At 44.3% G+C, this 26,336-nt stretch overlaps 2 protein-coding genes across 2 annotated transcripts in view; one reads left to right on the top strand and one right to left on the bottom strand.

Moving 5' to 3' along the window:
• Nucleotides 1-4,681: 4,681 nt before the first annotated feature.
• SAMD15 (sterile alpha motif domain containing 15) lies at nt 4,682-16,258 on the bottom strand (the record flags this gene model as incomplete). The annotated part of the gene is made up of 3 exons (XM_084793198.1): nt 4,682-5,297; nt 13,224-13,322; nt 14,471-16,258. The coding sequence occupies 3 exons, from the start codon at nt 16,256-16,258 to the stop codon at nt 5,049-5,051; spliced, it is 2,136 nt and encodes a 711-aa protein (XP_084649324.1). The 3' UTR covers nt 4,682-5,048.
• A 359-nt stretch (nt 16,259-16,617) lies between these two features.
• Nucleotides 16,618-26,336, top strand: part of TMED8 (transmembrane p24 trafficking protein family member 8) — a 39,369-nt gene continuing 29,650 nt past the window's right edge. The window contains exon 1 of the mRNA XM_084793203.1: nt 16,618-16,750. Within this exon, the coding sequence (XP_084649329.1) occupies nt 16,633-16,750 (118 nt within the window). The 5' untranslated portion in view covers nt 16,618-16,632. The remainder of the gene's footprint in view (nt 16,751-26,336) is intronic.

Here is a 26,336-nt window from a genome sequence, read left to right on the forward strand (position 1 = left end):
TCCCAGCTTTGCCACTGGATAGAACCATGTTTTCTGAATGCTCGAGGGCTTTTGAGCAGAACCATTCAGTATGATGGAAATCACCATGGTCTCATGTTAATCATTTACATTTTCTTATTTTGCATAATCATTCAGTAAGGAAATTCAATGGTTTCAGAATGCTTTTGGGGGGGGCTAGTTTCTGGCTGGGTGGTGGTGGCTCATGCCTTTAATCCCAGCATTCAAGAGATAGAGGCAAATGGATCTCTGTGGTCTACAGAGCAAGTTCCAGGAAAGCCAGAGCTAGACAAAGAAACCCTATCTTGAAAAGAAAAAGACTCCGATAAAACCTTCTATTTTAGTTTGGGAAAAAGCACTGATGTGCAGCATGACTATGGCTTTGCTGCACTAAGGTGTATGGTTAGGTCAGTACGTCATTGCCCTCCGGTACTCTGAGGCTTGAGAAGTGACACCAAGGGGCTGTGGGGAGGGATCAGGGGATAATGCTCTTGCTGAATAGAAAGAGGACCAGGGTGGTGGTTGTGTGTAATCTGAGGGGAAGTAGAGACAGGAAATCCTTTATGGGGTAAAATGGCAACCTAGAATAAGCAAGCCAATGAGTTCTGAGGGTCCCTGCCTCTGAAAATAATGTGGACAGTGATGGGGAAAGACACTGGACATCAACTTCTGACCTCCAAATTCACCTACTCGTGTGCCACCCCCCACTAACAGGGGTGCGCAAACATACACACAAAATGACTTGGTGGTTGCCACCCCACCATACAAGCCAGACAACCTGAGTTTGTTACCCAGAATCCATGTAAAAGTGGAAGGGGAGAGCCAACTCCACAAAGTCATCCTTTTATGGCCTATGAGCCCACACACATCAATCATATATACAATGTTTTAAAAATTTAAAAGTAGTGAGGCCAAGGGAGAATAGCAGAGCCTGCACAACAAGAAAAGCAGTAGCCAGGTGTGGGAGGTGGAGGCAGGAAAATCAGAAATTCAAGTTCTTCCATGACTACATAGCAAGTTCCAGCCAGTCTGGGCTACATAAGATCCTATCACAAGGGCTGTAGAGGTGGCTCAGAGGTTAAGAGCACCATCTGCTCTTCCAAAGGTCCTGTAGTTCAATTCCCAGCAACCACGTGGTGGCTCATAACCGTCTATGATGAGATCTGGTGTCCTCTTCTGGTGTGCAGGTGTACATGCAGGCAGAACATTGTATAAATAAATCTTAAGACCCTATCACAAAACAAAGATGGGAGCTTGAGTTATTTAAGCAACTTAAATTTAAAAATATTAAATATTTAATATTTTTTAGAGAAGTCCAGACATGAGTTGACTTCAGTTTAAATTACATTTTGTGGTCTGTGAGTTATTACAAAGAGACCTACCTATCTCTGCCAGTCTCTCTTTCTGCTCTGGTGTCTAAAGGAAAACATTTACTTTTTTTTTTTTTTTGAGACAGGGTTTCTCTGTATATCCTTGGCTATCTTGGACTCACTTTGTAGACCAGGCTGTCCTTGAACTTACAGCGATCTGTCTGTCCGTCTGCCTCTTCCTCCAGAGTGTTGGGATTAAAGATGTGTGTTACCATACCTAGCTTAACCTCCTTTTTCTTTGAAACCATTCCTTAGAAAATGCAATTGTGAGGGCTGGGGGTGCCACTCTGTCTATAAGGTGGCTAATCTTGTCAACTCTTTGGGATTTACAATTACCATGGAAACAAGCCTTTGGGCGTGCCTTTGAGGAGTTCCTAGATTCAGCTAATCGATGTGAAAACTTATGCAGTACCATGGCATGGGCTGGGGTCTGGACAGACTGAAAAGGGGAGCTAGCTGCAGCATTCCTCTCTCTTCCTGAGTGGAGATGGAGTATGACCAGCTGCTGTGATGTCTCTGCCATCATAGACTGTGAGCCAGAAGTGACCCCTTTCTTCCTCAAGCTTCTTCTGTCAAGTATTTTGTCCAAGCAAAAATTTAATTTATTTAATCCCAAGAACCCCAACCATGGTGGGGCATACTTGTAATCCTGGTACAGGAATTATAGAAACAGATTCTTGAGAGTTTCTGGCCAATCAGCTTAGTCTACTTGAGGAGTCCTGGTCCAGTAAGAGGCCTTGTCCTCAAAAATGTGTTTATGAGGCTGGAGAGATAGCTCAGTGGTTAGGAACACATGTTGGTCTTGCAGAGGACCTGGGTTTGGTTTCTAGTTCCCAAATGGTGGCTCTCAGTCATTTTTAACTCCAGTTCCAGGGAATCTAATGCCTTCTTCTGGACTTCATGGGCACTTATGTACACACACACACACACACACACACACACACACACACACACCACACATATACACACAGACACATACACACACACACATACACACACATACCACACACACACACAGACACACACACATACACACACACACACCACACACACACAGACACACACACACCACACACACAGACACACAGACACACAGACACACAGACACACACACACACACACACACACACCCCACACACCCCCCACATACACACACACACACACCACACACACACACCACACACACACACACACACACACACACACACACACACCTTTAGTTTTGGTACAAGGTATCCAGTAATTCTAGATCTTTAGTTTTTGAGATGTGTAAATCCTTCAAAAAGTTGAATAAAACTCTTACTAACTTTATTACTAAAAACAGTCTTTTTTGCGAGCCTTGGGGTTATTGCCTCCTCTGGAGGCAACCCCAGGTGAATTTCTTCTCTGTGGGCTTCTGTCAGATGTCTTCTTTCCTCTGTGACATTTCTGTCAGCTGTCCTCTACTTTCAGCAGTGTTGGTGGATTTTCTCCTTCTCCAATCATATTGGGTTTTTCTTCCATTTTGATTGCCAGTCTGTAGAGCCGACTCTCCAGGTAGTGGGTTTGAGCCCCACATGGGCACCAGGTGTAAATTTAACTTTTACTTATCTGAGGTAATTGTTATCTGGGAGGCTTACTACCTCTGTCCTCTAAGCTAGGACTAGCCTCTGTACAGTCTAACCTAGGCCTAGAATGTTTTAAGCCTCTGAGACTTACTTCTGAGTGAGATCATCCTTTCTAGCTCTTTCTGAACTCTGGCTGGCTGGTTCAACTCAGCTGTTCTGGCTCAAACTCCTCTCGAAGATGACTGATTCAAACTGGCTTCTCTCAGCTGCTGACTGACCTCAGACTAACTCTAGCAATCTGTTTTAATCTTCTGGCTCCTTCTCATTCTCTGGCTTGTTCTGTCTTCACCTGTGTCTAGTTTGTTCTCTCTTCAACCTTTATCTATAAAACTCTCCCAGTGAAGCCTCCTCATCTCTGCACTATACCCTACTCTTTCTCCGAATGGCCTCATTTAAGTCCTCTTTTTCCTGTCTCTTCTGCTGAGAGTTGGACATATCCTATCCTGGCTTGTTCTGTCCAATCTTTTTCTGATTCTTCACTTTGTCAGTCCTTCAATTAGATGTCACTTTCAAACATGGGTGCTTCCTTCTACAAACTAGCCTTACCTTCAGCGTTTGGGATTAAAAGTACGTATTAAGGGAATGTCCCTTAGAGGGATTAAAGGGCATGTCTGTGTTCCAGCCAGAGCAGTCATATTGCTGGACTAAAATCCCTCTACAGTCTTATGTACTGTGTATGCATGCTCGCTGCCACAGTTATCAGACACTCATGGACGCCAGAAGAGAGCATTGGATCCCCTGGAAATGGAGTTACAGGTGGCTGTAATTGGCTGCTGGACCCTGAACCAGGGTTCTTCCACAGGAATTGGCAGCACTCTGAACTGCTGAGCTGGTTCTTCAGCTCCTTCATCTTTGTTTTTATTCCCAGGATCACTGTAATCAAACTAAAACATACCCTTATCAGACATAGACCAGGGACCATCAGGCCCAGGCAGTTCAACATACGGGAGGGAGTGTGGGTGACCTCAGGTCAGCAGCAGCACTGCCAAGCCCCAGCCCATCATATAAGTGCCATTATGGAATCCCTGCAAGAGATTTTTTGTTTTGTTTTGTTTTTTGTTTTTTCGAGACAGGGCTTCTCTGTGTAGCCTTGGCTGTCCTGGACCCACTTTGTAGACCAGGCTGGCCTCGAACTCACAGAGATTCGCCTGCCTCTGCCTCCTGAGTGCTGGGATTAAAGGCGTGCGCCACCACGCCCGGCACCCTGCAAGAGATTTTTAGAAACCATTCTATGTATGCTCTCTGAGACCTGTCATATTCCTGAAGCTGGCCTCAGACTCATGATCCTCCTGCCTTTGTACGCCTAATGCTAGGATTATAGGTATGCACTATGCTTTGCTGAGACTTTATTTTCAATTAAAAATTCCCTAATAAACCCTAGCACTAGGTGTATTAGAGTTTAACACAAGTTCTGGAAATTATCTAGGGAGGTAAATACCGCTATCTTTTTAAAAAATATTTATTTATGTACACTATGTGTATGGGTATTTTGTCTGTATGTACATTTGCATACCAGAAGAGGGTATCGGATCCCATTGTACCTACAGTTATAGCCAGTGTGAGCCGCCATGTGGGTGCTGGGAACTGAACTCACTACCTCTGGACGAGCTGCCAGTGCTCTTAAACACTCTCTCCGTCCTGACACTGCTATCTTTAACACAGAGAAGATGCTATGAGTCGGGGAAGAATTAAGACTGGAACCAGCAATTCTCATTCTGAATTGGGAGATTTATTAATGAAAGGGAGAAAAAGAAAATCCAAAAGACCATACCTCTTCTCCTAGGTAATTTAGTTTGACCTTTCTTTCTTTTTAAAAAATAATTTATTTATCTTCCATTTTATGTGCATTGATGTGTGTCTGTGTGAGAAACTTGAATTAAAGTCAGTTGTGGGCTCCATGTGGGTGCTGAGAATTGAACCCTGGTCCTCTGGAAGACCGGCCAGTGCTCTTAACTGCTGAGCCATCTCTCCAGCACTGGCTTCATCTTTCAAGCTAAGTGAAATGGTTTTCCCCATTGCTCCTTGTCCAGCAACGCCTCACTTTTGTCCAGAGCTGTTATCTTGCAGTAATGCCTCATTTTTCCTCCTGGCTGCTGTCTGTCAGTGAGCCCTCATTTTTGTCTACGGCTTTTATCACTGGACCATACTCCTGTAATCCTGATGCTTCAATGAATTCAGCCAAGGTCAAGGCGTCAGAGTTCACTCCACTACGGCTTTTTTGCTCTAGGAATAAGCCAATGTTGTCCCTGTAGGGGAGGCTGATGCTGCGGCTAAAGAGCGGCTCAGTGATCCCCAGGAGCTCTCGAGTATGACGAGATATTGCCTGAAACACAATGAATATTTTTAGTGGGACTAACTTGAGAACACAAGGAAATCAAAGCTTTATTCAGTTTCCCATGTCACTTGAATACTAACTACTCAAATTATTTCAATGAGACAATGAAGTGATAAAAAAAAATCTGATAGATTTACTAAAATGGCATTATAAAACTAAATTCTTCGCTGGGCATGGTGGTGCACATATTTATTTATTTATTTATTTTTAGTTTTTTAAGACATGGTTTCCCTGTGTAGCCTTGGCTGTCCTAGACTTGCTTTGTAGACCAGACTGGCCTTGAACTCACAGAGGTATTCCCTGCCTCTGCCTCCCAAGTGCTGGGATTAAAGACATGCGCCAACACACCTGGCTATAAATTCATTATTTAACAAACACACACCATAACTGTATAAGATGTTAGCATTAGAGGAAGCTGGTGGGAGAGTATGTGGGGCTGGAGGGATGAGTCAGCAGTTTGAGGTGCTTGCTGCGCTTCTGGAGAATCTGAGTGGGTTCCCAGTGGCCACACCAGAAATCTGTAACTCTAGCTCCAGGAAATCTGATGTCCATGGCCCCTAAGGGCACACACAGAGATGTGCACACACCCACAGTCACACCCACCCACAGACACACTAGTTATAAATAAAACAAAATCTTTTTTAAAAATGAGAATAAGAAGCCAGGTGTGGTGGCGCATGTCTTTAATCCCAGCACTCGAGAAGCAGAGGCAGGTGGATCGCTGTGAGTTTGAGGCCATCCTGGGGTCTATAAAGTGAGTCCAGGACAGCCAGGGCTGTTACACAGAAACCCTGTCTCAGGAAAAAAAAAAAAAAAAGGTGTGTGGGGGAGATAAGAAAGGGGCTGGAGAGATGACTCAGCTGCCTTCACTGCCTTTTCCATTCCAAGTTGGGAGGCTCATGTGGCCTGTAATTGTAGCTCCAGGAGACCTGAGGTTCTTTTTTGACCTTTGCAGCAAACACACACACACACACACACACAAACAGATTTTTAGGTTGCTGAGAGATGCATCTTCAGAAGACACAGGTACAATTCTCAGCACCACCATGACAACTCACAACTGTCTGTAATCCAGCTCAAAGTGATTTTACAAGCCCCATACAGACATACATGCAAGCAAAACTCCAATGCACATTTAAAAAAAAAAAAAGCTAATCACCCTTTGTTCTTTCTTCCAGAGGACTCTAGCTTGGTTCCTAATACCTATGCCATGTGGCTCTCAACCCCCAGTAACTCTAGCTCCAGGCACTCAGGTGTCCTTTCTGGTCTCTGTGTCTTTGTCTAGTGACAAGTACTGACATGTTGCTGTGAACACACTACTTAGTTTACAGTAAGGCAAACATAATAAAGCTGCTGAGATGGTATGGAATTTGTAACTGTGCTTTAACTGATAGATTGTCTTTGATTGTAAGGACACAGCGTCTCAATATAAGAGCCACCTTTAATCCCAGCACTCGGGAGGTAGAGGTAGACAGATCTTTATGAGTTCAAGGCCAGCCTGGTCTACCAAGACAGCCAAGGCTACACAGAGAAACTCTGTCTCAAAAACAAAAACCAAAAACCCAAAAAACTCCAAAAGACAATCAAGCAAACAAAAAGGAGCCAGTCTCACTTTAAACTCTATGTAAAAAAGCCAGGTGTGGTGGCACACGCCTTTAATCCCAGCATTTGGGAGGTACAGGCATGTGAGTTCAAGGCCAGTCTGGTCTACAAAGTGAGTTCAGAACAGCCAAGATAAGCCGGGCGTGGTGGTGCATGCCTTTAATCCCAGCACTCGGGAGGCAGAGGCGGGCGGATCACTGTGAGTTCGAGGCCAGCCTGGTCTACAAAGTGAGTCCAGGACAGCCAGGGCTACAGAGAGACTGTCTTGAAAAACCAAAAAAAAAAAAAAAAAAAAAAAAAAAAGAACAGCCAAGATAATACAGAGAACCCCTGTCTCAAAAAACCAAAAACAGAAAGAAAAAAAAAAAACTATATGTAAAAAATTCCTTTGAGCTGGTGAGCTGGGTGCTGGTGGCGCACACCTTTAATCCTAGAATTTACAGAGACAGAGGCAGGCAGATCTCTGTGAGTTCAAAGCCAGCCTGGTCTACAGAGTGAGTCCAGGACAGCCAAAGCTACACAGAGAAACCCTGTCTTGAAAAACAAACAAGAACAAACAAAACAAAACAAACAAAAACGAGCCAGTCGGGGCTGGAGAGATGGCTCAGTGGTTAAGAGCGCCGCCTGCTCTTCTAAAGGTCCTGTGTTCAATTCCCAGCAACCACATGGTGGCTCACAACCATCTGCAATGTAATATGGCGCCCTCTTCTGGCTTGCAGGAGTACAAGCCGAGCACTGTATACATAATAATAAATAAATAAATCTTTAAAAAACAAAACAAAACAAAACAAAACAAAAAAGAGCCAGTCTTACTTTAAACTCTATGTATCCCAGGCTAGCCTTGAATTCATCAATACCCTGCCTTCCCCTCCCTAGTGCTGGGATTACAGACATGAATCACCATGCCCGAGAACAGTCATTCACAATGATTGGCTCAAGGCTATACTTTAGAATTATAAATAAGTCATTCTAAATAAGCCATTCACTTTTTTTTTGTTTTGTTTTGTTTTTAGAGACAGGGTTTCTCTGTAGTGTTGGCTGTCCTGGACTCACTTTGCAGACCAGGCTGGCCTCAAACTCACACAGATCCACCTGCCTTTGCCTCCCAAGTTCTGGGATTAAAGGCAAGTGCCACCACCAACAATTCACTTATATTATTCCCCAAATATTTGTCACAGTTGTGTTTTTTGTTTTGTTTTTCATGGCAGGGTTTCTCTGGGTAGCCTTGGCTGCCCTCGATTCACTTTATAGACAAGGCTGGCTTCGAACTCCCAGAGATTTGCCTCTAGCTCCCAAGTGCTGAGAAGAAAGGTGTGGGTTATCATTGTCAGCCTGCCATTGAGTTCTTGTATTTTGAAATTCTTTTTTTCTTATTGTTCAGTACAGGAAATTGGACCCAGGGCTTTACAGATAGTCTACTGGTGTGCACCTAAGAACCTTTTAGTTTTGTTTTGAGACAGGATGTCACTAAGTCGCCCACCCAGGCTGGCCTTGAGCATGTGACCCCTCTACCTCTGCCTTCCAAGTAGCTCGGATTACATGTGTGTACCACCACACCTATTGGGGGCAATTATTGTCCAAGAGAAAAGACGGAAGCAAGTGTGCTGTTCTTTTGTCTAACCTAGACTTACTGTAAATAAGGCTGATTGATATAAGTGTGCTTTGAGGGAAACTGTGGATGCATTAGTTGCTATAATCACAACAGTGGATTAAAGGTGCTTCATGTAGGGGCTGGAAGTGTAGCTTAGTGGTAGGGTGGGATGCTCAAGTCCAGAGTCCTAGCACTGCAAAAACAAAGCAAGCAAGCAAGAAACAAACAGGTCTGTGTATTCGTAAGGCTAACTATGGCTGATCTACATTCATGCTTGTAATCCTAGCAGTTGTAAGGAAGGCAGAAGGATTAGCAGGAGTTACAGGCTAGCCTGGGCTACACAGTGAGTCCAAGGCCAGCCCAGCCAGTGTCTCAAAAAAGAACCTTTAAAAAAATATACATATATATATATGAAAATTAAAGCCAGGCATGGTGGGGCATGGTGGTGAGCCCCTTTAATCCCAGCACTCAGGAGACAGAGGCAGGTGGATCACTATGAGTTTGAGGCCAGCCTTGTCTACAAATCGAGCCCAGGACAGCTAAGGCTACACAGAGAAACCCTGTCTTGAAAAATCAAAAATTAATAAATACATAATAAAAATAAAAAATAAAAATATTATGTATGGTCTCTAGGAAGTTAATGTGTATCTTTAGTTTGAAGTTAGCTCTTTGGTTTATATACTTTGGTGTCAAATAAACCTTATGTAATTACTGAATGACGAGTTTATGCTACTCTAATGACCACAAGGAGGGGCCACATTTTCCTGATGACTTACATAATAACTATGCCAAAGTTTGCATATTCAAACTTCTTGAGATGTAAGGATTACCAGTAGGTTCCTTATTTACCTCTGAGGGTTTCATTAGATTTTAAAGTTTCTTAAACAGCAGAAACACCTGGATCAGGAATTAGAATGTTAAATGAGCAACATGAATTTGGTGGATTCTTTTTTTTTTTTTTTTTTTGAGACAGGTTTCTCTGTGTAGCCTTGGCTGTCCTGGACTCACTTTGTAGACCAGGCTGGCCTTGAACTCACAGCGATCTGCCTGCCTCTGCCTCCCAAGTGCTGGGATTAAAGGCATGCGCCACCACTGCCTGACGAATTTGGTGGATTCTTAAAAATGTTTCTTTTCTTTCTTTTTAAAAAAGATTTATTTATTTATTATATATACAGTGTTCTGTCTGCATGTATGTCTGTAGGCCAGAAGAAGGCACCAGATTTCATTACAGATGGTTGGGAACCATGTGGTTACTGGGAATTGAACTCAGGACCTCTGGAAGAGCAGCTGGTGCTCTTAACCTCTGAGCCATCTCTCCAGCCCTTAAAAATGTTTCTCATGATGAAGAGCCAAAGTTCTTAGTTCTTAGATGCTGCATGGCTTTGGGTGACAGGTTGCTATTTTCCGAGTTCTGTTCCTCATTTAAATTGGGGAGATTCAGTACACTTTAAGTAGAAGTAGGAATCACAAATAAGAATGGTGTCATTAGCTGGGCATGGTGGCGCACGCCTTTAATCCCAGCACTTGGGAGGCAGAGGCAGGCGGATCGCTGTGAGTTCGAGGCCAGCCTGGTCTACAAAGTGAGTCCAGGACAGCCAAGGCTACACAGAGAAACCCTGTCTCGCAAAAACAAAACAAAAACAACAACAAAAAAAGAATGGTGTCATTTTTTTTATCATAGGAAGAATAGGAGTTTGAGCTCCAAATCCTTGGCAGCCATGTGAAGGCATGGTTGGAAATGCCATATATGGTAAGCGGGCTTGTCTATGTTATGGACAGTTTGTGGCAATTAGAATATTCACTTATGAATGAATATGAACATGGATCCCAGAAAGCATCTCCAGCTTGATCTTTTTTTGGTTTTGTTTTGAGGCAGGGTTTCTCTGTGGAGCCTTGTCTGTCTTGGACTCACTTTGTAGACCAGGCTAGCCTCAAACTCACAGAGATCTGCCTGCCTCTGCCTGCCATGTGCTGGGACAACAGGTGTGTGCCACCAGCCTGGCTGTGCATCCTGATTTTTAAAAAATTTATTTATTTTTAATTTATGTGCATTGGTGTTATGCCTGCATGTATGTCTGCGTGAGGGTGTCAGATCTTGGAGTTACAGACAGTTGGGAGCTGCCATGTGGGTACTGGGAATTGAACCTGGGTCCTCTGGAAGAGCAGTCAGTGCTCTTAATTGCTGAGCCGTCTCTCTAGCCCACATCCTGATCTTAAATTTATCTGGATGATTTTCTGCAAGTTGCTCCACCTCTGTGGGATTCCACTTTCTTTTCTCTAACATGAGGATTAGATAAATTCACACCTGTATTGTCCTCACCAATAGTAAGCACTCGGCAACTGTAAGGATTAGCTGAATGAATGAATTTAACCTTCAGTTAGGACTCTGTGTTTTAATTGTTCAAAGACTTTCTAATCGCCAGTGGAAATTCTTGAGTATTAACAAGTGTATTTTTCTTTTCTGAGTCATACAGTTAATAGAAAATATGGTTCTAAGACTTGATACAGTCTTAGGGAACAAACTCCAGAACCTTTTATTTTAATTAATTAAAATTTCTGGAAGGTTGTCTTAGTCACGGTTCAATTCCTGTGAAGAGACACAATTACCATGGCCACTTTTTTTTTTAATTTTTTTAAAAATATTTTTTATTTAATTTTTAAATCTATGTGCACTGGTGTGAGAGTGTCAGATCTTGGAGTTACAGACAGTTGTGAGCTGCCATGTGGGTGCTAGGAATTGAACCCGGGACCTTTGGACCTTTGGAAGAGCAGCCGGTGCTCTTAACCACTGAGCCAACTCCCTAGCCCGGCCACTTTTTTTTGAGACAGGCTTTTTTCTGTGTAATAGCTCTGGCTGTACTGGAACTCGCTCTGTAGACTAGGCTGGCCTCTGCCTCCTGAGTGCTGAGACTAAAGGCATGTGTCACCACGCCTGGCTACCTCAGCAACTCTTATTTTTGTTTTTGTTTTTCGAGGCATGGTTTTTCTGTGTAGCCTTGGCTGTCCTGGACTCGCTTTGTAGACCAGGCTGGCCTCGAACTCACAGCGATCCGCCTGCGTTTGCCTCCCAAGCACAGCAACTCTTATAAGATAAAGTATTTAATTAGGGGCTTGCTGACAGTTTGAGAGACTTAGTTCATTGTTATCATAGTAGGAACGTGCACCATGAAGGTAGGCATGGTGCTGGAGAGGCAGCTGAGAGCTACACCCTGATCTGTAGATAGCAGAGAGAGAGAAGCTGGGTCTGGCATTGACTTTTGAAACCTCAAAGCATACACTTCCTCTGACAAGGCCACACCTACCCCTACAAGGCCACACCTCCTAATCCTTCTGAAATAGCGCCACTCCTTAATGACTAAACATTCTGAACCTATGGGGGCCACTTGTATTCAAACCACCACAATGGTGGAGACTAGGAATCTATCTTAAAAAAAGAAAGAAAGAAAGAAACAAAGAAAGAAAGAAAGAAAGAAAATCTAACCAGGTGTGGTGGCACATACCTTTAATTTGGAAGGCACATGCATTTGGAAGGCAGAGGCAGATGGGTCTCTCATGAGTTTGAGGCCAGCTTGGTCTACAAAGCAAGTCCAGGACAGCCAGGGCTACACAGAGAAACCCTGTCTCAAAAATTGTTTTTGGAGTCTGATTCTGAAGACCATGTTTAGACGCTACTACAGAAGAACATTTATGTGCTTTTTGTACCAAGTAGACCCTATTGTGTTTGGGGAAAGTGCTGCAGAAAAGGCTACAAGGTTAGATATGCTATGCTCTGTCAAGCTGTAAAACACTGTAAAGAGAAGAAACGCTCAAGAAAAGGAAACTTGTCATGGACTAGTTAATGCTCAACAGATGAGGCCTAAAGAAGTTAGTGGAACTTCTTCTGAAAGTCGGGTAGCAAAGTAGGTAAAGCAACCACCATGTTACCTAAGTACTAGATGGGTACCAAAGACACGAAATGTTATTGAGAGCTCTGGAAGAGAGCGCGCTCTGGGACAGCAAGGTCAAGAACAACTTCCTGTGGAGCTGAGGAGGAACTGGTCCTAAAGGATGATCAAGGTTGCTATTATCAGGGAAGGGGGAACAGAGCAAAGACATCCAATAGAAGGAGGCTTGCACTAGGAGGCCTGGGCACCTGGCAGGCTGGAGAGGACTCAGGCAGAGCAGGGGCGGCCAGGAGAGCACGGCAGCTGGAGCAAACTTACAGACGCCTATTGTGCACCGAGGGGGATCAGAGAGGGTTTCTTAACGGCGTGTAAGTAATTCGAAATCAAGAGCTTAAAAGCAGAACCCTTGACTTCAGCAGGCTTCCTGAGAAAGGCTAAGAGCAGGAAGGCAGGAAGCTATTAATGGACGGCAGAACATGGTGGTGCACGCCTTTAATCCCAGCACTTGAGAGGCAGAGGCAGGTGGATGGATGTGAGTTTGAGGCCAGCCTGGTCTACGAAGTGAGTCTAGGACAGCCAAGGCTACACAGAGAAACCCCTGTCTTGAAAAACCAAAACCAACCAACCAACCAAACAAATACCAACAGTATGCCACAGGAGGAAGTGACCATTCTTACCTTTGCAGGGGTCAAAACAGAAGGAGGAAGCAACCATTGTGAGCCCAAGGGATGAAGAGTATGACGGCACAATGGGCCAAAACAAGAGTAAGATGGGACAGACAGATGGTGAGTACCCGGTCACAGTACTCTCCACAAGGAAACCTAGTATACAACTTACCTTCATGTCTTCAAAATCAGTTATCCCCATCTGAGGCAGGTTGGAGCAGTTGACATGGATGAGTTTTGGACCACTGATGAAGTTTGCAGTAAAACACTCCTGTTAGTACAAGAGGAACATCACTTAAACATGTACTATGGCAACTGGAAGAAAAAAAGGGACAAAAACACATTTTTATTTCTTTATATTGTTTTCTTTTTTAAAGTACTGGGTCAAGGGCTGGAAAGATGGCTCAGAGGTTAAGAGCACTGGCTGCTCTTCCAGAGGTCCTGAGTTCAAGTCCCAGCAACCACATGGTGGCTCACAACCATCTATAATGACATTTGGTGCCCTCTTTTGGTGTGCACGCATACATGCAGAAAGAATGCTATATGTAATAAATATTTTTTAAAAAGTACTGGGTTAAATTTCATGCTGTGGCTTCAATCTGCTTTTGCATGTTGTGACTAATTTTTTCTTCCTGTGGCAAGGCCATTGATTGATTGATTGATTGATTGATTGATTAGGCAAGGTTGAGGAACATCTGGAACTCAGTTTATAACCCAGGCTGGCCTCCAACCCAGGGTGATCTGTCTTGGGCTCTTGAGTGCTAGCATTACAGGCATGAGCCACCACAGTCAGTCTCAAGGACATTTTTAAGCACTTGAAGGCACAAAAGTTTTCAGATCCTGTTTTGTGGCAACCTAATGCCATGGTTGGTACCAATAAATTATGAAGCACATACTATTTTCATTAAAACCAATTTGGGCTGATAGCTAACATGCATTAGTATTCTTAAGTGCTCATGATACATAGGACTTATTTTGGCAGTTAAAAGAAACAGTAGAAATTCAGGGTAAGGGAGTTGCCACTGAGACATCTTGACAAAAGTTCAGAAAGACCTAATTTTGACAAAATGTATTAAAATAAAGATTTCTATGAAAGGGGGACTTTACATATTTTTACCTTTATGCCAAGGAATGAATAAGTATAATAATTGGGATGAATAGGAAAATAAAACAACTTTTCTTTTAAAGTACAATATATATGTATAGGCTGAAAGTATATGTTTAATATGTGTTAATGCAGCAGGTTCCATCTTTACCATCATACACACAGGACAGGAAAACACACACAATCAAAATTTACTTCCCCCACAGCCCAGGACTTCTTTGTATTTCTAGTGTAGAGGCAAGGAGACAAGTCAGTATAGAGGGGAAAAAGTAGGATTGGAGCATGTGACTTCAAAAAACACTGGTTTTGTATACCTTGTACTGAGGGAAGCCTAGCTCACTAATCCAATCTGCAACATTCTCTGTGCTCCACTTGAGGTGCTCAAATTGTGGGCTGATATTGATTTTGGATTCTTTACTTTCCAGGTTCTCCACCTCCTTGGGTAAAACTACAACTTTCTTTTCACTAACTGTACCTTTCAGTTTCATCTGAGACCCTGAAGCAGGAATGGTCGGAAACAGTTCATCTATATGAGCCCCAAGTCCTCTGAGGACTTCCTGGGATCCATTGTCTGTACCAATGGATTCCATACTTTCTCTAGGAGATCCTAACGTATACTCATGTTTAGCCTTAGTTTCTTTTTCGGACACCTTTTTGTGATATTTAGAGTATTCCAGCACATCTTTTTCTACAGGATACTTGGTTGGTTTTGTGCTGTCTTCCTTGGGAAATTCTCTCTCTCTCTCTTTTGGTTTGGGCTCAACTGATAAGCCCAGATTTTTGTCCTTGGTTGGTTCTAGCTGTGACTTCTCTTGAACTTTAGGTTTGGTCACCTGTGGTGGTACCTGACCTGTTTCTTCAGTTGATTTTATTAACTTTGGAAATTCTGGTTCAGGCTGTTCTTGTAGCACTGGACCCTTTTCTGTAGCTGACACTACTGTTTCCTTTGATTTAGACTGCTCACTTGACCCTCTCAGCTTTTCTTCTTGATCTGTTGGCTTCTTGTCTTCCAATGGCTCTGGAAGTTTCTCCTCAATTGACTCCCCTTGTGTCTCCCCTTGAACATCTGGTTTTATCTCTTTTGTCAGGCCTAGAGCAGTCTCTTCTAGGGTCTCTGGAATATTTTCCTCAAAAGATTTTCTTGCTGTCTTTTTTGGTAGGTCTAAACTTTCTTCATCAATTGGCTTTCTTGATTCTTCCTCAGAAAGCTCCAGTTTGAGTTCTTCCAGGGGCTCAGGAACTTTCTCTTCCGTTGGCAGACTTTGTTCCTTATCTGGGAATGTTGGCTCAATCTGCTCAGGTTGCTCTGTGCCTAATTGCTCTTTGGACTTAACCTGATGCTCTTCTGGAGGGGTGAGATCTGCTTCCTCATAAGACTTTCTTAGCTTCTGGTCTGGGGGCTCAGGTTTAGTCACCTGAGATGGCTCTTCACTTTCTTCTTCAGCTGAGTCTTCTTGTGTCTTCTCTGTAGTCTCTGATTTGACCATCTCTGATGGAGGTGGTGTGTCCTCTTCAACAGATTTTCTTGGTTCTCCATTTGGAAAATCTGGTGTGTTCTGCTCTGGACCTATGTCTTTAGCTCCCTCACTGACAGACTGCCAGGTCTGTTCTGGTAACTCTGGCTCACTGCTCGTTGCCTCTGGAACCTTGGTTTCTGTTGGTAGCTGTGTATCTGTTTCTGTAGGCAGTTCTGTGAGGACATCTACTGGTTGTAGGTCTGGCTCCTTAGGCTTTTCATCCTCAGGCACCTCCAAATCCCCTTCTCCCGTTCCCCACGGTGTTTCTAACTCCGACGTTTGCATTATCTCTCCTTCTGTTGGTCTAGGTAGATCCATGTTGGTCTCCTGGGGATTTTCTTCCTCAGACATCCAGGTTGGCTCCAGCAGCGCATTTTCTACATTCCCTGCCTTCCCTTCTTCAAACAACTCTTCCTGAGGGGTTAGTTCCTTCGGCTCTTGGTCAGTTTCTGGGGGCAGCTCAGAGCTTACCTCCACCGTGGTGTCTGATTTAACAGTAGGCAATTTATGAGATCTAAGAGATTTAGTTATTGTAGGCCGTATTTCGTCGGGGTCAGAATCATAATCTTCTGGGACTTCAGCCATTACGCAGTCAGTCGACGCGCCCAAGGCCTCCTAGCAACCCCAATTTCCGACAGCGTCTCTATGGATACCACGATTTCCGGCGGTGTTTTCCTGACTCTTCCCGAGATTTTGTGGAGCCTTACAAGTGCCGACCATAAAAAACAGGCGATCAAAAGCACGTAGTAACTGCTCCGCCCTCACCCCCGCGTGTCCACGTCGCCAGCTTCCACAGGGCAGAGCTCGGGCAGCTTACCCCGAGGCCACCTCGCCGCTCCTTCCGGCCTTGGGTTCCGTTCGGCTCTGCTCGGCTCCCCGCTGTCGCTCTCGCTTCGCCTTCGGCTGTTTCCGGAGCTGCAAGTGGCTAGCTGCGGAGAAGCTCCCGGCGCCGGCTGCAGATGTCGGACAGGCAGGCGGCTGAGGGGCCGCCCTTCTGGAGCCCAGCAGCTCGCCGAGGGTCGGCGGGCGGCGCCGGGGACCGACGGGGAGTGGAGGGGAGCCAGGCGGCCGCCTCAGGTACGCAAGGCCAGGACGCTGGAAGGGTGGGTGCCTCTGTTCCGGGCGGCGCACCTCGGGCAACCTCATTGCCGCGGGGACCATGGCTGCGCTTTGAGGTCATTTCTACTCCATTTCGAAAAGCCCTGGTTCCCGTCCCGCTTCCTTTTTCAGAGCAGCTTGGCTGGCAGTCTCGCTCCTTCCGCCGCGCCCCTTTGGCTTCAGTAGGGGGGGCGGTCTACATCCCACCTCGGAGCGCATTGCGCTCACCTGCCTTTGGTTCCCCGCGCGACCCCCACCTCTGTGCCCCCATGCTAGCCTCTGCTGCGCTCTCCTGCCGGGGTGATACCTCTGTCAGAACCCCGCTTTACTCTAGCGTAGGCCCCCTGCACCCAGTCACGGTCCCCTGCATCCTTCAGAGTGGGAGTGGTGGAAAGTGGCCAGACTAGGGAGGCTTTGAGGTCTCGAAGGAGCATCAAAGCAAAGGCAGGAACTAGAGGCTGCAGTACAAATTTTGGCGATCTCTGTCATTCTCCGAGACCCACCCTCCTCTTGCTTGGGCCAGTGTCTCCATTTCTGGCCATCCAAGTTCCTTCGTGTGAATTTACTTAAGTGTCCAAAGACCAAAGGGGCAGTCTACCAAGCTGTTACCTTTCAGCCTCGTGAGCATCACAAGGAGAGTGCAACTAAAAGGATACTCTAGAAGGGTGAGTTCTGGTCTCATTAAGTAGCAAGTAACTGGCTTTCGAGGTCTGAAAGTTGACCTCATAAAGTACGGTGACTGAGGCACCGCTATGATTCCTCACTTTTAGTGACCTTGGACGCGAGGCTTAACTTCTTTAAACATGGCCGAGTTTCCTCTCTTATAAAATGTGGGTACTAAAAGTACCTGTGCCTTCACAGCAATGATGGGAGGATTGTACGAACTGCTGGGACTCAAGGACTTGAACCCAAGATGCCCGCGGCACAAAGCAGTTGTCTAGGATGAGATTAAAGTCTGGTTTCGCTCAGCTAAATTACCAGAGCTGCTGCAGAGGCATTCCTGATTGTGCCTTTCAACATAGTGGCTTTTCTACATGTATCCTAAATTATCTCTCTATGGTATGACGTCTCCGTCGCACGTGTTGTTCCCCCCCCCCCCCCCCCAATCATTGAACTCTTGCCGGTGACTATAGTCTTATTGAAAACATTCTAACACATTTTGCCTTTTCTGTTTTTAAGTGTTTGTGCTCAGTGGTGACATATATTTGATAACATGTATTTGATATTATGGTAATAGAAATTCTAATCAGGGTGGGATGTTAGCTCAGTGGTAGAGTTCATAGGTGAGGCCCAGGCTTAGGTCCCTAGTACTACCAAAAAAGAAAAGGGAAAAAATTTGAAATTTCCTTTCTGAAAGATTATAAAGATTATTAAACAAATAAGCCTTACAGAAGTATGTATTTTATAAACACCTGTCCCTTAAATGTACCAATATTTATAAGTTACATACATGTTAACTTGTCTTTCATTTCCTCACATGCTTGTGATGTATGTACCCGAGTGTCTTTGTTTTATATAGGATCTATTTTCTAACATATTCCTGGAGCACTGTTAAATGTGTTTAACATGTTTGTTGGGCTGGGAGTTCTGCAAGTACTGGCAGAATCTGAGGGTGATATTCTCAGTGTAAGGATTTGACTGAACAGCCAACAATATTTGAGGTAACTATGGATGCTCCCAGAGTTAGCATGGTGAATATTAACCAGGCTGGCAATATCTGGAAACGTTTTTGGTTATCCGAGCTGGAGGCAGCTATTACTGACAACTCTAAGCCATTCATAGTGTTACAACGTCCTGCTATCAGGATGCTTTCAGATGTCAGAAATGCTGCTTTTGAGAGAAACTCGGGCGTGAACTTAAGCTGTGTCCAAAGCTCAGGGGGAATGCTGCTTGGAGCTGAGTTTTAGACTTGGGAGTAAAACTTTAAAACTGCTCAAAATTTGGAGGGTTTTTTTTTTCTATTTTCTTTTTCTTTCTTTTTTTTTTTTTTTTTGCCACTGTCCAGTAGAAAATGAACAGAACCAACAGTAGATATACAAAGAAGGAGTGGGACAGAGACGTCTTTGCTGTCTTTGTCACCTTCTCTTAGAAGACAGCAGGGAAATGGATATTCGTTTGCTATTGAGTTGAGGGTTTGAGTCTTTCAATGTACTTTAGTCCTTCAGGAATTTGTCAGTATCTAGCATAACAGGAACTTGTTTCTTAACACATAGCCTTGATATTTGTTGCTGAGGTTTTGGTAAAACGAAGGGTTTATGTTTGTATAAGCGAAAGGCTCTTGTGGTCATGGTGTTCCTACTGTCTTAGGAACTGTGATTGCTTTATATATATTTAATTTGAGGGCACCTGGGTTCTTCATTTCCCCAGAGGAGAGAGCAATCATTCCTTATATCATGAAACTCTCTGAGGAGTACGTATTACATCACTTAAAGGCAGGTCATTTTTGGAGTCTACAGAGCTCTGGTGGGAAAAGAAAGGGCAGTGTTTATTATGATCTCAGCAAGAACTTAGTTTTATGTATTTGAGCGTCTGGTGTGGAGGACTGGAAGTGGCCAGGTGAACTTGTTTATGCTTCTGACGTAGGACTGAGCAGTGCAGCGTGCCCTCTGCCGTGGTGGAAGGGATCCTTGTAGTGCAGTGTAGTGTGCCCTCTGCAGTGATGCAAATGACCCATACCCAAGCCTGTTTCACGTTAAGTCGGTTAGGATGCCAAGTTTGGTAGCTCCCTGTTGGATGGTACAGAGTGGTGGGTTTATGTTAAGAAGACTTTTTTGTTTTTACATTTTATTTAATTTTAATTCTGAGTTTTATATTGACATGCTAATAACTTGTTTGCCTATGACTTAAAAAAAAAAGAATAGTTGTGCTTTTACAATGCTGACAGCTGGCTGTCATGTCATACGGTTAGTTCATGAAGTACAATGTGTACCATCTGAGCGACCACTGAGCAGCCCTTGAGTCCCCATGTTAAGTCTGTATGGTCACTGGATTTGGCTGAATCGTAACTCAGTAATGTGCTTCCTTTAAGCTTCTCAGTTCTAACCACATCTCCTGCTTCTGGGTCCTCTGCTCTGAAAAAGAAAAAGAGAGGAAAAAAAAAAAGCCAGGCTAATTATTTCTGCAGCTGTTTAGTGAAGGGGGGAGTCTTATGAGATGAATTCTAAAGAAACCTTGACCTAGTATTCAAATACTTTGGGGAAAACCTGCTTTTTTGGCTTTCTTGTAAAGAAAATACACAGTAAGCTTAAATCTGTGGCATGATCACAATGTCTGAGCCACACTCAGTAACCCGAAAAGAAAACCAGAGTTTGAAAATGGCCAAGAGCTGGGCGGTAGTGGTGCACGCCTTTCATCCCAACCCTCAGAAGGTGGAGACAAGTAGGTCTCTGTGAGTTCGTGGCCAGCCTGGTCTACAAGGAGAGTTCCAGGACAGCCAGGGCTATTACACAGAGAAACCCTGTCTTGAAAAACCAACCAGTCAACAAGCCAACCAACCAACCAACCAACCAACCAACCAAATAAACAAACAAAACAAAACAAAACAAAAAAAGAAGGAAAAAAAATAGTCAACTGTAAATGAGTCGAAGGCTTCTGTTTTGTGCCTGGCTTTGCTGTGTAGGCCATCAGTTACACATAGTTGCTGTCCAGCCTTGTTTTTTCCTCCTCCTTTGTTGTCCCCAAGACCTTGGCAGATTAGGAGCCATGACAGTGATCTTGTCACATTAAGGAATACCTTGTTTCACTCTTATTTAGTTACTGTTTAACATTTTTTGTTTTAGTCTTAATGTTATACATGATATTACGAGCTTGAGAGATTAAATTTTTATAATCATACTAAGATAAACAAATACATAGTTATTAAAAGAAAAAAAAAACACCTTTTCACTGTCCTCTAATTGTAAAACCTGTGCCATTTTCTCTGCAAATACATAGAGATTTAGCCTGTATTTGGCTGGTCTACTAAGATCTGTACTATTGAAAAATTGGTTTTTCCTTCTTCATGGTGGTTTAAATTTCAGAAACCTCAACGGATGTTTATATTTGCTTTTTCCTGTCCCTCTCAAGAAGATTCCATCTTCCACACGCTATACTTCTGGAAATAAACTTTGTTTTTCTTTCCCCCTTTTACTTCCTGCCCATCTGAATCCAGCTAAAAGTTGTTTTTACCAACAGTTTTTGCATAGTTTAGGGTATTCCTTTAAACTTAAAAAAAAAAAAATCTTACTTTTCCCCCTGTATACATTAAGCTGTTTGGAAAAAAAGATGCTCTGAGAAGTGACTCTTAATATATGAAATTTGTGCAGCCTGACTGATAAAGAGAGATGGAAATGACTCACTGTTGGTACAGGTGCACAAAACGTGGCAGTGCCTTACTCAAGTGTCAGTATCCATCAGAATTAGAAACATATTTTCCACTGACCGTTTATTTGCAGTATCTACTCTATAGGTTTCCTCCTGTTTAAGATTGTAGACAAAAGGTTATTATAGCATCATTTGGAGTGGTAAAAGTGTTATCATTAAGAATGAGATGCCACACAACCAATATGATGTGGAGAGATTTATTTGGGGGAAGGGAAGGGGAGAGGAGTTAGGGCCTGGGTGGGCCATAAAGAGACAATGGGGAGGCGGGGAGGGGAAGGGGGTTCCCCTTAGAGAGAGGTAAGAGAGAGACAAGGTGGCTGGTTTGTCCTTTTATATCAGGTGCCTCTGGCACATACTTGGTGGTGGGTGGCAGATGATGATGTCAGAGGTTGCTAAGCAATCTATAGGCAGATCAGATCAGCTAGCAGGCTAGCAGATTGGCTTGTGAACTAACAAAAAGATTTGGAAAAAAAAGTTTATCCATAGAGTACTTAAATTTGTGTACAGCTTTGTAAGATATCTGAGGTGAAACTAGAAAAAATAATGTGCAGTAGTGTGTCTAATGTCCTGGTAGTGTAGAAAATGTGAAACATCCTTCTTTGTACACATGCACACTTTACCTTTATGTGCAGAGGATCTCCTTGGAAGACTACATAGGACCCAATAACGCCGATTGCCTTTGGGGATGGGGGCTAACACAGAAGGAAGCTTTCCTGCTGTACTTTTGCCACTTTTGACTTTTGAGTAAAAACATGTCACCTATTCAGAAAAAAATACATATACAAAAGTGCTAGAATGTTCCTCACTTTGTTTCTTTTATAAAATTGGAGTCTTTCTGCATATTAGGGAGAGATCTTTTTTGTTTGTTTGTTCGTGAGCCTAACCTTTAACGGCTGAGCCATCTCTCCAGCCCAGAACAGATCTTTTTTCAAAACTCAGATTTTTTTCCCCATGAAATAGAGGTTAGCAATAGCTTTGAGTATTAACTTTTTATAGTTTATATTTTACTGTTTTAAACCAATTCTTTATTAATTTAAAAACACATTAGAATGTCTTAAAAATATACACACATACACAACAACCCAGTTATCCACTTTCTTAGTGTACCATTGCCAATAAACTCTTTCACTAGGAATTACATTGATACATACATAAAGATTGATTTCATTTCTTTTTTTTCTTCACTTTCCTTTTTCTTTTCTTTCTTTTCTTTTTTTTTTTAGATAGAATGACACTATGTAGCCTTGGCTGGTGTGGAATTTGGTATATAGACTGGGCTGGCCTCAAACTTACAGGGACCTCTGCCTTCCAAATGCTAGGGTAAAAATGCAGGGACCGCCACGCTTAGCAAAGATTCATTTTATTTTTAACTGTGTGTATGTGTGGCTCTGAGTTTGTACGTGTGCGTGTCTGCAGAGGTGGAGAGTGTGTCGGATGCCCTAGAACTGGAGTTACAGGCAGATGAGCCCCTCGTCCGAGCATGAGAACTCAGTCAGACCATCAGCAGTGTTGAGCTGTCTCTCTCTAGCACCTTAGTTTTTCATAATTTTTATTTATTTGTTTACTACTATTATTTTCTAAGGTGCCTGTGTGAGTGCCTGCATGAGTGTGTGCACCACATGTGTGCCTGGTACCCACAGAAGCCAGAAGAGGATCCTCTTAGAACTGGTGTTACGGATGGTTGTGAGCCACACTTTTTGTTTTTTTTTGTTTTTGTTTTTGAGACAGGGTTTCTCTGTGTAGTCTTGGCTGTCCTAGACTCACTTTGTAGTCCAGGCTGGCCTCGAACTCACAGCGATCCGCCTGCCTCTGCCTCCCGTTTTTTGTTTGTTTGTTTTTAAATCAATTAATCTTCAAGTACTTCACTCATATTTGCTCCATCCCCTTCCTCATGCTTTTCTCTCTCTTGCTGCTCTCTCTCTCCCTCCATAGCCTCCATTCTGTTCATGTGTGTGGGTAGTATGTGCACAGGTAAGATTTCACACATGAGCCCAGCACTCTGGGAGGCAGAGGCAGGCAGATCGCTGTGAGTTCAAGGCCAGCCTGGTCTACAAAGTGAGTCTAGGACAGCCAAGGCTACACAGAGAAACCCTGTCTCAAACAACAACAACAACAACAACAAGATTCCATATCCTAGAGAAAATGTAATATTTTCTCTTCCTTGCCCCCTCACTATTCTTTGTCCTCCCCCTTCCTGTAGACGCTTCTTCCTCTTGTCACATAGTTCCTCTTTCGTGTGCTTGGTTACATCTCTCCGTCCGTACCTGCTGCAGGGTATGGCGTACCCTGCCCACTGCCTTGAACTCTCCAGGCCAGGGCTGGGGGTTTCCCTTCCCCCTTCACTATACAAGGCAGACATTTTGGTTCCGCCTCTGTCTGCTCCCTTATTTCCGCTTCTCTTCTTTCTCTGTATCTCTCCACCCGCTCTCCCATGTGTGCTTCTCTCCCTCCCCCTCTGCCCCTCCCCTGCTCCCAATAAACCTGCATTTATATACTATCACATCATTCTGCAGTCAGCTCACCCTGGCATTTCAATCAACATGTTCGCCATACACACAAAAAAATAACAACCAAAACCCTGCCACATGCATGGCCGGGGTGTCTTTCTTAAGTTTGTAGACCTCTATTTTTCCTCTAGTGTATGTAGTGTTGCGCCTGTACTACCCACGTATCTGATGTCTGTCAGGTCTCATTTCATTTGTATTGTTTTTAAAATTACATGTATTATTTGTATTATCTGTATTACCTGTAGGCCCGGCTAGCAGTCAGTTAAGACACAGACACTTGTTATATTTTAAAATAGCCTTAGTTGACCTAGGCAGGGCAGATATCAGTCCTTTAAACTGCCTCCCATAGTGGAGATCCATGCCATCTGCTTCCAATAACTTCTATTAAGTTACTTTTTATCTATAATCTCAAACACTTGCCAACATTTTTTATCTAAGCCGGATTCTCCATCCATGTCGGCCATGTGTTTTTTTTCCCAGCTGTCCCATGGCAGTCTTCCTCTCTTCGCTTTAGGGCTCTCCCTTTTTTTGTGTGGCAGTTTCTCTTTTTTTCAGAATTCCTCTCTAAGCCCCTTCTATCTCCTTTGCCCTGTCCAGGTGGGATGGGATGGCTTTTTATTAAGCAAAAGTAGGTCACAGACAAAAAACAATAATTAACATAAAAATACAGCAGACCATCCCCCAACACATTTGAGCTTTACTTTCTTGGGGCATGGGGGCCTTGCGGGTTGTTAGGATATAAAAATAACTAGAGTGAGAAGCAACAGGTGTGATACTGAGAGATTTATTTGAGGGAAGGGAGTTAGGGCCTGAGTGAGCCATGAGAATAGAGAGACAGACAGAGAGACAGTGGGGGGGGGGAGAAAGGGAGGGAGGGAGGGAGACAGAGAGACAGTGGGGGCGGGAGGGAGAGAGACAGAGACAGAGAGACTGGGGGCGGGAGGGAGGGAGAGAGACAGACAGACAGTGGAGGTGGGGGGAGGGAGGGAGAGAGAAAAGGAGGAGAAAAAGGACCTTTTCCTCTTATATCCTGGGCCCCTGGCGCTCACCTGTTGGCGGGGTGGCCTGTGATGATGCCAGAGGTTGCTAAGCAACCTAGAGGCAGATGAGATTGGCTGGCAGGTTAGCAAATGAGCTTGTCAGCTCACACTGATCACTCTCAGCTTTGTGGCTTATGGAGCAGTTAGGTTCTCCCCTGCTCTTGAGACTCCCCACTTGATGAACCCTGGGGTGATGAATGCTCTAGGCAGGTTAGGAATCAGGGGAAGCACACACAGTCTATGATCTTTATAGGAGGACCGGTCTCCCTACTTTCTAAACCCACTAAGCTTTACTACCATGTTAGAGGTGTGTGGCTGGTCAATCTCACACAGTCCGCTGGAGCCCCAGAATTTCCTATCTATGCAGCAGCAAACCTCATAGCAAGTGTTTGGGCATCAGAGCCTGATAGCCCCTACCCACGAGCTCAGACTCAAGGTTATCCATCTCCAAAGCCATTTTCAGGTGATGAGGTTAGTCTCTAGCCATTGTCTGCAGGGGCTGTCTCCCAACTCTCAAACGTAACGGCAGGATCAGTCGGAGCCTCCTGCTGCGTGCTTGCCGAGCATCTGGCTTCCTGTTTTCCTGCACTCCAGGACTGCCTCCTTCAGCTCTAAGTCTAGAGCTGGGGCTTCCTTACTGGTTATTATTTCCCTGTACCCCAGGGTAGCTGAGTTTTAAATAATAGGTTTCCATTCTGATCGCACTCAACCATAGCATACTGAGGCACATTAAATGATGTAAAGGAAGTCCTTTCCACTGCTGACCCATCTCACCAGAGTCAGTGGGTCACCAAAACACACAGCTATAGTTGAGGCTTGTGAGAACTGTAGGCTTCTTCTATGCGTGGGACTGCCTGTCTTCACGGGGTCTCCCTGCCCTCACGGGATCTCGCTGCCCTCACGGGGTCTCCCTGCTTTCACGGGGTCTCCCTGCCTTCACGGGGTCTGCCTGTCTTCACGGGGTCTGCCTACCTTCACGGGGTCTCCCTGCCTTCACGGGGTCTCCCTGCCTTCACGGGTTCTGCCTGCTTTCACGGGGTCTCTCTGTCATCACGGGGGCTCCCTGCCCTCACCGGGTCTGCCTGCCCTCACCGGGTCTGCCTGCCTTCACCGGGTCCGCCTGCTTTTACGGGGTCTCCCTGCCCTCACTGGGTCTGCCTGCCTTCACTGGCTTTGCGGTGCCCTCACCGGGACCTCCTGGGTTGAGAGTCTTCTGTTTCCCTTCTCCCAGGGTCTACCTGTGAGACCTGAACTCTCATAGAACTTATTTCTTCATTATTTCTTTCTGCTGTTTTTATGTACTTTTCAGTAGTCCTGTCAGTCTCTTTGTGGACTAGAAGCTGCCCCAAAGTGATGTGGGAAAGAACAGAAAACAAAAACCAAAGCATACACCTTCCCAAGTCTGAGACCCTCCCACTAGGCCACATCAAAGTCCACCCATCTTCCAAAATCTTCACTCTGGGCTACAAGTTCCTCATGCATGAACCTTTCCAGAGACATAAACCATATTCGGACCATAGCAGTTACCCTAGAGGACTAGCTCAAATACCTGTCCAAAACCTCATTAAGGTCGTATATATTATTGAGAGAAAAGATAAAGGGTATCTATATAGAGGCCATTGCTATGCAGTGAAATTGAGGCCAACCTGTCTCTCT

The sequence above is a fragment of the Acomys minous genome, assembly GCF_964271855.1.
Source record: "Acomys minous genome assembly, chromosome: 8".
In the NCBI taxonomy this organism is placed as follows: Eukaryota; Metazoa; Chordata; class Mammalia; order Rodentia; family Muridae; genus Acomys; species Acomys minous.